The 10975-nt window shown below is 42.7% G+C and overlaps 1 protein-coding gene across 1 annotated transcript; it reads left to right on the top strand.

The window, feature by feature from the left end:
• Positions 1 to 2287: 2287 nt before the first annotated feature.
• On the top strand, positions 2288 to 10680 carry dohh (deoxyhypusine hydroxylase/monooxygenase). The gene is made up of 6 exons (XM_061297793.1): positions 2288 to 2421; positions 2718 to 2824; positions 3215 to 3382; positions 3479 to 3555; positions 3757 to 4012; positions 10313 to 10680. The coding sequence occupies exons 2-6, from the start codon at positions 2719 to 2721 to the stop codon at positions 10621 to 10623; spliced, it is 918 nt and encodes a 305-aa protein (XP_061153777.1). The 5' UTR covers positions 2288 to 2421; position 2718; the 3' UTR covers positions 10624 to 10680.
• The last annotated feature ends 295 nt before the right edge of the window (positions 10681 to 10975 follow it).

Here is a 10975-nt window from a genome sequence, read left to right as displayed (position 1 = left end):
GTATACATACACATTCGTAGTATGTATGCATGTATAAATATGACGAATTAATATATAGCTTGTTATGCTTTTGTTTATTTACTTGTGTATGTGTATATATGTATATGTATGTGTATGTGTGTATGTATGTGTATATATATATAATGTATATATATTATATATATGTAGGTGTAGGTGTATGTGTGTGTGTGTGTGTGTATATATATGTATATGTATGTATATATATACTTGAATGACATTTGACGACACAGCACTTTGTTTGCTTTGTTTGTTTTTGCACTTTGTTTGTACAGGAGTGGAGCTCTTTACAAGCCCTAGGCTTCGTCTCCCTCCTTGCACTGTTATTGCTGTAATAATATGTGCTAAACAATAAACTAAACTAAACTAATACGACAATATGACATATTGTCCTAGGTCTTAGTGGCAGAGTGTCCGTCCTGAAGTCTCAGGACTGGAAGGTTGTGGGTTCAAACCCCGGCCGGGTCATACCAAAGACTATAAAATGGGACCCATTGCCTCCCTGCTTAGCACTCAGCATTAAGGGTTGGAATTGGGGGGTTAGATCACCAAATGATTCCCGAGCGCGGCACCGCTGCTGCTCACTGTTACCCTCTCCCCCAGGGGATGGATCAAAATCACACGGGGATGAGTTAAATGCAGAGGACAAATTTCACCACACCCAGATGTGTCTGTGACGATCAGTGGGACTTTAACTTTAACTTAACTTTACCCGAGCCAATTATTATTCTATATAATAATTTGGGGGGGGGTTGTGTAGTTGTATTGTTTGATGTGTATGGGTTGGTTCCACTGAATGTAAAAAACAAAACAAAAAAACGTTATCAGTGTGTGTGTGTGAGTGTGTGTGTGTGTGTGTGGGGGGGGGGGGGTAGAGTTAGGGGGGATTCATTGAACGATTCGTTTGAACGAATCTTATGAGTGAACTGATTCTAAAGATTCAGTTCACCTAAAAGAATGGAATGCACATCACTAGCTCTTTCGTCTGCTTCTTCTTCCGCTTGGATTTGTTAAAACGTCAGGCGGCATTCGTTCTTCTGGAACACGCATGCAAGTGTTTCCTCGGCGCCTCCCCCCTCTTTTCCCTCTACCTCCCCTTTGCTTACGCTGCCCACTTCCGCCTGCGTTCTCTCCACAATAAAAGAATATCGATAAAATATTATCGATACCAAGTTGGTCCTTTATTGGCAAGCTCTTGGGTTGTTCAATGGCAGTCAGTACACAATGGCATCAACAACAACGTCCGTCTCCAGGTCAGCTTGATTTATACTGTCCGGAAAGGTGGGAACTTGTCACATGACCATTTAGTGTCTGTGAGTGTGGGGGGCGTCACCCATCTGTGTGTGTGGGCGTGGGTGTGCCCATGTGTGTGTTGTAATAGTGTTCTGATCGAGCAGTTATGTTTATATAAACTAAGGAAAAGAATTGCATAATATGAAGATTAAACGTCCATGAGATTGTCTAACCCAGGGGTGTCCAAACTACAGCCGGCGGGCCAACTGCGGCCCGCGGTCCCGTTTTTATTGGCCCGCAGCAAATTCTGAAAACATAATTGAATATGGCCCGCACAAGAAGCTTGAGCTCACCTCTCAGTTTCAACACTAGATGGAGCCCGCCACACAAATAAAATCAAGCGAAGAAAAACTTTTACCGCGAGTCCCCAGAAATGGCTGCCCCCGGGAAGTGAAGCGAACACGCAGCGTTTGACGTCCCATTAGCCCCCCCCCCGAACACCCAGCGTTTGACGTCCCAATTTGCATGAAATGTTTGTAGTTAAAAAATGTCTGAAAAAACTATTGGCACCCGGGCCCCTTCACGATACTAAATCTGGCCCTCTTTGCAAAAAGTTTGGACACCCATGGTCTAACCTAATAGAATATTTACAGATTGCTGTTGCTCTCTCTTCATTATATTTATGAAACTTGACGCCGAGTCTTGTTTTTGGAGTGAACTTTAATGGGGTCGGGCCATCTCCGATACCAACAACCATGCGCTAGGACACACGGCACATGCGCAAATCACATTGCAGTTACTGGTGCCCGTATGTACTAAAATACGTTACATTCCCCTTCTTAAGTGCACTTATACATGTCTCTGAAGAAAAAGATAATACACTAAATTATATTTTGCGTACAAACATTAAATAACAATAAAAACGAGTTCTTGCTCTTTTTAAAACCCAAATTGAGTTTGAAAACAATGATGATAATTTTGTTATCGATGTGATTAACATTTACATTACTTTTCCTTTACTTTTATTTACTTTCAGCTTTCTTTGCGTGACGTCACATGTGACGTACACGGAAATTCTGAACGCGACGTGGGCAAATGGTCTCCTCGTAACTACACGTTATGAGGTGCTGTTAAGCTGATCTCGACTAGTTGACTGGTTCAATTCATCGGGTGAGTTTTTTGAATTGTTATTGTTTTTAGTCGCTACCTGGTGTGTTGTTAAAAGCGTTACTTTAGCAAGCTGTCTCGGCAGCTGCTGACGTAACGACCGCTTTGCTTGACACGTTGCGAGCTAGCCTAGCTTCCATTAACCTGAGAACACTAACGTCAAAATTAGTAACAAAATCACTACCGATGGGTATATGTGTTACGCTAGTTATGACCACGTATAAGGTCTGACTGTGAGCGAGCAGTCAGTGCGTGTCCGTCTAACGTGTGTGTGCGCGCGCGCGTGTGTGCGTGCGTAGGATGGCCAGTGCGGAGCAGTTGGCTGCGGTGGGTTCTGTTCTGGTGGACCCCCATCAGGACCTGACACAGCGGTTCCGAGCGCTATTCACTCTCAAGAACCTGGGAGGTACATTTCAAGGGAATCAAATGCGTTAGAAACGATCCCTTGATTATGTGAGATTTAAATGTAGTTGTATTCACATGCGCAACTTTGTTGTGGGGGGAGGGGGGTGCATTTGTCTCTGAAGGAGCCCCGCATCTTCTCACGCATGGCTTCTTTGGATTTTTAGTGGGTCAGGCCATCATAGACATGCCCAACCAAATTTCAAGTCAAAATAGCATTGGGCCTTAAAAAAATTCATGGGGTCAATCGAGGGAATTGTCGGTCACCACTACCAAATGTAAATTTCTAGCAGACCACCTGCCAAATTAGCTTTGAGTACGAGACCCTTCCATTTAATACTTCAGCCCGGCGCGTTTTTTTTGTGTTAATTGTGGATCCCACCGTGATTTTGAGGCGCCGAGGCAGTGGAGTGGATCAGCAAAGCGTTCAGCGATGACTCCGTGCTGCTCAAGCATGAGCTGGCCTACTGCTTAGGCCAGATGCAGGATGAGCGCGCCATACCCATTCTCAGCGCCGTACTCAAGGACACCCGCCAAGAGCCCATGGTGCGGCATGAAGCGGGTGAGCGGCAGCAGTTCTGCTAAACTTTCGCTGTCCCCCAGTGTTTCCGCTTTGTTTCCGTTGGAAATGAAGTGGCGCTTTTGTCTGTGACACTAGGAGAAGCCCTGGGAGCCATCGGGAGCCCTTCAGTTCTGGACTTGCTGAAGGCCTACAGCCAGGACCCTGTCATTGAGGTACTGGGGATACGACTGAGCCAAACTATTGCATTCAAACTCGTGTTAAATGGGGGGAGCACACACCTGCCACTAGTTGAGGAAAAAGGCCCAAAAAAACATTTTGGGATAAATCTTTAAAATTCCGTGTACCCCTTCTTAATTCCATTTGTGGCTTTGGTTAAGAGTCAGTCCACATTTCCGTTATTCACGTCCTGGCAGGTGGCTGAGACGTGCCAATTGGCCTTGCGTCGTTTGGAGTGGCTCCAGAACGGCGGTGACAAACAGCTGCAAGATGGCGACGCGGACGACAACCCGTACGGCTCGGTGGATCCGGCGCCTGCCGCCGCCAGCTCGAGCGTTTTGCAGCTCCACCAACACCTGCTGGACGAGACCCTGCCGCTCTTCGAGCGCTACCGAGCCATGTTTGCGCTCAGGAACCTGGGGAGCCGGGAAGCCGTCCTCGCCTTGGGCGATGGTAAGACGCCGGGACCGCAACCATGTCGTAGAAACCCGACCTTGAACTTTGATTGAATTTTTAATGGGCTCCCGGTTTGGTCTTGTCTTCTGTTTGAGATTCAGTTCTCGATTGGCGTTAACTTTTTTTGAGTTCTAGTTTGTGATTTGGTACTCCCCTTTTAATGACGTGGGCCTAGTCTGCTTTTTGTTTGTTGCTGGAGTCTAGACTGGTTTTTGACCTATTTCTTGACCTTTCAAAACTGTGTAGTCCAACCTCTACATACAAATTTAATTCATTCTGGGACCTACTTTGTTTGTTGAAATAGTCATATGTTGGATCGAATCACTTTGCAGATTTATTTTTTTAAAAAGCGTTCCATCACTTCCAGAGAAGGGCTGCGATGTTTAGAGATGATGGTGATCCCTTTGGATGGCTTGACCGCTTTGAGAGCTTCCTTCTGCTTAATCGTCGTACTTGATTGTCAAAATTATTGACGTGTTCCGGCCATATTGTTTTGCAAGATCACTCGTGCACACTCCGCGCTCATGTTTTCTTATGATTTCGTGTTTTACAGTACCTCACAAAAGTGAGTACATCCCTCTCATTTCTGCAATGTTTTAATTATATCTTGTCATGGGACAACACTGAAGAAATTACACTTTGAGACCATGTTAAGTAGTCACTGTAGAGATTGGATAGCAAAGTAAATGTATTGTTACTTCAAAGTAACTCAAAATACAACAATGAATGTGTAAAATGCTGGCTACAAACGTGAGTACACCCCAACTGAAAACGTCAAAATTGGAACCAAATGTCAATATTTTGTGTGGACACCATTATTTTCCAGCACCGCCGTAACCCTTTAAGGCATGGAGTTCACCAGTGCTTCACTGGTGGCTGCACAAAATATTCGAGTTTTTTTATTTGCCATGTTTGAGCGTGCCAAACAAGGAATTTGACTTCGGTAAATCACCGCCTCTGTTCAACATTTAGGTGACTAACAACACTCAGGACATGTGAAAAATGGCAAATATTCTCAAACATCCCCTGATCTTAAACTCCCAAGAGGGCAAGTAAGAACTCAAAACTCCAGCCAGGGGAACTGAGAAACCTTGAGAAGAGACCACAGATGGGAAGGTCCCTTATCCAGGATGACCAGGCTGCAATGGATGCAGAGAGGACACAAAGTACAAAAAGTGTAGACAAATTCAAAAAAGGTGTGGAGAGCAGGGGGAGTAGGGGAGTAGTTCAAACAGACTGCAACCTGGGTGAGAAGGGTCTGTAGAGATGTTCCTTACACATTTCCTGGTCCTGGAGAGGTACAAGTCTTGGATAGATGGGAGGTTGATTCCAATTATCTTTTCTGCAGTCCTGATTGTCCGTTGCAGTCTGTGCTTGTCTTGTTTGGAGGCCGATCCAAACCAGACAGTGATGGAGGTGCAGAGGACAGACTGGATGATGGCAGTGTAGAAGGTCTTCAGAAGCTCTCGTAGCAGGTTGAACTTCTTGAGCTGTCTCAGGAAGTACAGCCTCTGCCGGCCTTCTTCCTGACAGAGTCTATGTGGCCGGTCCGTTTCAGGTCCCGAGAGATTGTGGTTCCCAGGAACTTGAAGGTGTCCGTGGAGAGAATAGTATTGCTGCGGATAGTGAGGGGTAAAGGTGGTGAAGGGTCTCGCCTGAAGTCCACTGTCATCTCCATGGTCTTGAGCGGGTTCAGCTCCAGTTGGTTTTGGCTGCACCAGTGGACCAGCCGCTCCACCTCCTGTCTGTACGCAGTCTCATCACCGTCCTGCATCAGTCCGATGAGAGTGGTGTCGTCCGCATACTTCAGGAGATATTGACATTTGGGTCCAATTTTGACATTTTCAGTTGGGGTGTACTCACTTTTGTTCCCAGCGTTTTACACATTCATTGTTGTATTTTGAGTTAGTTTGAAGTAACAATACATTTTTGAGTTTTTTTTGAGTTTATTGTTTAGCACATATTATTATAGCAATAACAGTGCAAGGAGGGAGACGAAGCCTAGGGCTTGTAAAGAGCTCCACTCCAGTACAAACAAAGTGCAAAAACAAACAAAGCAAACAAAGTGCTGTGTCGTCAAATGTCATTCAAGTGTTTTCAAAAAAAAGAAAAATACACATATACATATATATATATATATATATATATATATATATATATATATATATATATATATATATATATATATATATATATATATATATATATATATATATACATACACATACATATACATACATACATACACATATACACATATATACATACATACATACACATACATATATATATATATATATATATATACACACATACACATATACATACACATACATACATACCCATATATATACATACATACACATATACACATATACACACACACACACACATACACCTACATACATATATATATACATACACACACACACCTACACATATATACACATATACATACACACATACACCTACATATACATGCATACACACACACAAGTAACCAAACAAAAGCATAACAAGCTATATATTAATTCGTCATATTTATACATGCATACATAGTACGAATGTGTATGCATATATACATAAAGAAATACACTATACAAAATGAGAAACAAGAGAACAAAATAGTCACATAGCGATGTTGAAACAATCAAAGAGACACCAGGTAGGAGTAGCTTAGAGGGGACAGAAGAAACTGCAAGCAGAAAATAATAAAAACAAGGAACAATCAGAGTATAAATTGTGGTTTAAGTTGATGTTCTTAGTATGAATCAGCTTAGTGCGGTGGAGTAATTATGGTACTGGTAGGATCATGAGTAGAGAAGGTGGTCTTTCTGTTGCTTTCTAAAAGCAGCCTGTGAAGATATGGATCGGATGTGGATTGGTAGCTCATTCCAGAATGAGGGCCCTCTAAAGGAGATATTATATTGATGGCGTGATGTTCGACAGGAAGGTGGGTGGAGATTGTCCCTCTGTCTTGTTGGATAAGAATGAAGATCAGATGCAAATGTGAAGAAATTATAAAAGGTGGCTGGAAGACAGTGTAACCTATATATATATTTGTGGATGAGTAGACAGGTTTGATGAATGTTTACTTTATCAATTGGCAATAGTGAATAATTTTTAAACAGCGGTGCCGTTGGTTCATATCTATTCGAGAAAGAGATCATTCTTAGGAACTTTTTTTGTATGATGAGTAATTTGTTGAGGTATGTTGGATATGTGGCTGCCCAGACTGTGTTGCAGTAATTAAGAAAAGGAAACAGGAAGCTATAATACAGAGTGAGATGAGCAGAAGGATGGACCAAGGGACAAACTTTTCGTAAAATACCTAGCATTTTCATAGATCTTTTGCAAACCAAATCAATGTGTTCAGACCAGTTTAATTGTTTGTCTACTATAGCTCCTAAGAATTTGGTGCTAGCAACTTGATGGATTTCGTTATTGTTTATGTAAATTTTGGTCTGTTCTTTGGGGTAAGATTTATTTATATTGCAGAAGATCATGAAGTTACATTTTTTTATATTGAGTGACAACTTATTTATTTTGAACCATTTTGTAACAGCGTGCAATTCAGTATTTACACTTGCAATGAGGAAATTAAAATCATCGTGGGTGGCAATAAGATTAGTATCGTCCGCAAATAACAAAGGGAGAAAATTTGAACAAGACATGGAGAAATCATTTATGTACACCAAAAATAATAGAGGACCCAATATTGAGCCCTGCGGGACCCCAGATAGTATTTTCGATCTGTTCGAAGAAGAACCATTTATATATACATATTGTTCTCTGTTAGCGAGATAGTTTGTGAACCATTTCAGGGCAGAATTGTTCACTCCATATCTCTCTAGCTTAGCGATAAGGATCTTATGGTCGACGGTATCAAATGCTTTACTTAAATCTAGGAAGACACCAAGAGCGAAATTCTTATTGTCAAGAGCTGTTGAGATATGGTTGACAAGCTGAAGCAGTGCATGCTCAGTAGAGAATTTTTTGCGGAAACCATATTGATGTTTATAGAGAATATTGTTTGTTTCTAGGTGCTTTGCCAATCTTGAATAAACCATTTTTTCTAGAATCTTGGAAAAGCATGGAAGAATGGATATAGGTCGATAATTACCATATTCATTTGTCTCACCAGCATTTACTTTGCTATCCAAGCTCTACAGTGACTACTTAACATTGTCTCAAAGTGTCATTTCTTCAGTGTTGTCCCATGACAAGATACAGTGCCTTGCGAAAGTATTCGGCCCCCTTTCAACATTTCGCGACATTTCAGGCTTCAAACATAGATATAAACGTTTATTTTTTTGTCAAGAATCAACAACAAGTGGGACACAATCGTGAAGTGGAACGAAATTTATTGGATAATTGAAACTTTTTAACAAATAAAAAACTGAAAAGTAGTGCGTGCAATATTATTCGGCCCTTTTACTTTCAGTGCAGCAAACTCACTCCAGAAGTTCAGTGAGGATCTTTGAATGATCCAATGTTGTCCTAAATGACTGATGATGATAAATAGAATGCACCTGTGTCTAATCAAGTCTCCGTATAAATGCACCTGCTCTTTGATAGTCTCAGGGTTCTGTTTAAAGCGCAGCGAGAACCATGAAGACAAAGGAACACCAGGAAGGTCCCAGATACTGATGTGGAGAGGTTTAAAGCCGAATTTGGATACAAAAATATTTCCCATTTTTCCCAAGCTTTAAACATCTCAAGGAGCACTGTGCAAGCAATTATATTGAAATGGAAGGAGTATCAGACCACTGCAAATCTACCAAGACCCGGCCGTTCCTCCAAACTTTCATCTCAAACAAGGAGAAGACTGCTCAGAGATGCAGCCAAGAGGCCCATGATCACTCTGGATGAACTGCAGATAACTACAGCTGAGGTGGGAGAGTCTGTCCATAGGACAACAATCAGTCGTGCACTGCACAAATCTGGCCTTTATGGAAGAGTGGCTAGAAGAAAGCCATTTCCCAAAGATATCCATAAAAAGGCTCGTTTAAAGTTTGCCACAAGCCACCTGGGAGACACACCAAACATGTGGAAGAAGGTGCTCTGGTCAGATGAAACCAAAATCGAACTTTTTGGCCACAATGCAAAACGATATGTTTGGCGTAAAAGCAACACAGCTCATCACCCTGAACACACCATCCCCACTGTCAAACATGGTGGTGGCAGCATCATGGTTTGGGTCTGCTTTTCTTCAGCAGGGACAGGGAAGATGGCTAAAATTGATGGGAAGATGGATGGGGCCAAATACAGAACCATTCTGGAAGAAAACCTGTTGGAGTCTGCAAAAGACCTCAGACTGGGACGGAGATTTATCTTCCAAAAGGACAATGATCCAAAACATAAAGCCAAATCTACAATGGAATGGTTCACAAAGCCAGGTGTTAGAATGGCCAAGTCAAAGTCCAGACCTGAATCCAATCGAGAATCTGTGGAAAGAGCTGAAGACTGCTACTGCTGTTCACAAACGCTCTCCATCCAACCTCACTGAGCTCGAGCTGTTTTGCAAGGAAGAATGGGCAAGAATTCCAGCCTCTCGATGTGCAAAAGTGATAGAGACATACCCCAAGCGACTTGCAGCTGTAATTGCAGCAAAATGTGTCGCTACAAAGTATTGGCGCAAGGGGGCCGAATAATATTGCACGCCCCACTTTTCAGTTTTTTATTTGTTAAAAAAAGTTTAAATTATCCAATAAATTTTGTTCCACTTCATGATTGTGTCCCACTTGTTGTTGATTCTTGACAAAAAAAATGAACTTTTATATCTTTGTTTGAAGCCTGAAATGTCGCGAAATGTTGAAAGGTTCAAGGGGGCCGAATACTTTCGCAAGGCACTGTATAATTAAAACAATGCAGAAATGAGTGGGGTGTACTCACTTTTGTGAGATACTGTAATTGTAAGGAAATCATCACCTTCCTTTTTTCACCACTACTACCATTTGCGTTAGCGTTCTTGGGACTGATTATGTGACGCTGACGTCATCCCGACTAGCTGCTGTCTAGCGGGCTAACCACGATGTCGTGTATGTTGGGAATTACTTCTGATGTTGAGTCAAATATTTGATCAAATTTCACATTGTATGTTGGAAAATTTGTATGTTTAAGCAATTGTATGTTGAGGTTTGTGACTTGATTGTAGACTGGTTCTTGACTTGGTTCTGAACTCGTTTCCTAAGCTTGTTCCACTGGCCCTCGATTCAGCTCTAGATTGGTTTGTGACTCGTTTGTAGTCGAATGATAATGCAAATAATTACATAATAATTACGTTGTTTTTTTTAGGCCTGCAGTGTTCTAGCGCACTGTTCCGCCATGAGATCGGCTACGTCCTGGGTCAGATGCAACACCCCGCGGCGGTCCCGGCCCTCAGCGCCGTACTGGAACGCGGCGGCGAGAGTGCCATGGTGCGCCACGAGGCGGCCGAGGCCCTGGGCTCCATCGGCCAGGACGAGTGCCTGGCCGTGCTGCAACGTTTCCGCGGTGATGGCGAGCGCGTGGTTAAGGAGAGCTGTGAAGTAGCCTTGGACATGCTGGACTATGAGAACAACCAACAGTTCCAGTATGCCGACGGGCTCGCCAGACTGCAAGGATAAACAACTGGAGGGGGCGGGGGGGTCTATGTGTATATAAATAAATATTTTAGACCAGTTCTTTACTTGGGACATTACATTTTTTTTACTTAAAGACTATTGTTCATGTTCTGATCTTAACCTCTTTTTTTTGGGGGGGAGGGGGTTGTTTTTGATTTAGTTGATAACGGGGGTTCATTGTTATTCTAGATCAGGGGTGGGCAAACTACGGCCCGCGGGCCACATCCGGCCCACGGGACCGTTTAATCCGGCCCGCCAACCCTGAACAAATTGTATTATTAAACTTTTTTTTTGGGGGGGTCATTTTGCCTGCAATGACTGCGTTTACCCAGTAGATGGGGAAGCGCTCGCCTGC

The sequence above is a fragment of the Syngnathus typhle genome, linkage group LG14, assembly GCF_033458585.1.
Source record: "Syngnathus typhle isolate RoL2023-S1 ecotype Sweden linkage group LG14, RoL_Styp_1.0, whole genome shotgun sequence".
Taxonomy (NCBI): Eukaryota; Metazoa; Chordata; class Actinopteri; order Syngnathiformes; family Syngnathidae; genus Syngnathus; species Syngnathus typhle.
This window is presented reverse-complemented; position numbering and strand designations above follow the sequence as displayed.

What these genes read in the sequence shown, in the direction of transcription:
- dohh (XM_061297793.1), top strand. Translation starts at nt 2,719, where the DNA reads ATGGCCAGTGCGGAGCAGTTGGCTGCGGTGGGTTCTGTTCTGGTGGAC. An exon ending in CACTCTCAAGAACCTGGGAG is followed by an intron (nt 2,825 to 3,214) that starts GTACATTTCAAG and finishes CGTGATTTTGAG; the next exon opens with GCGCCGAGGCAGTGGAGTGG. An exon ending in CATGGTGCGGCATGAAGCGG is followed by an intron (nt 3,383 to 3,478) that starts GTGAGCGGCAGC and finishes CTGTGACACTAG; the next exon opens with GAGAAGCCCTGGGAGCCATC.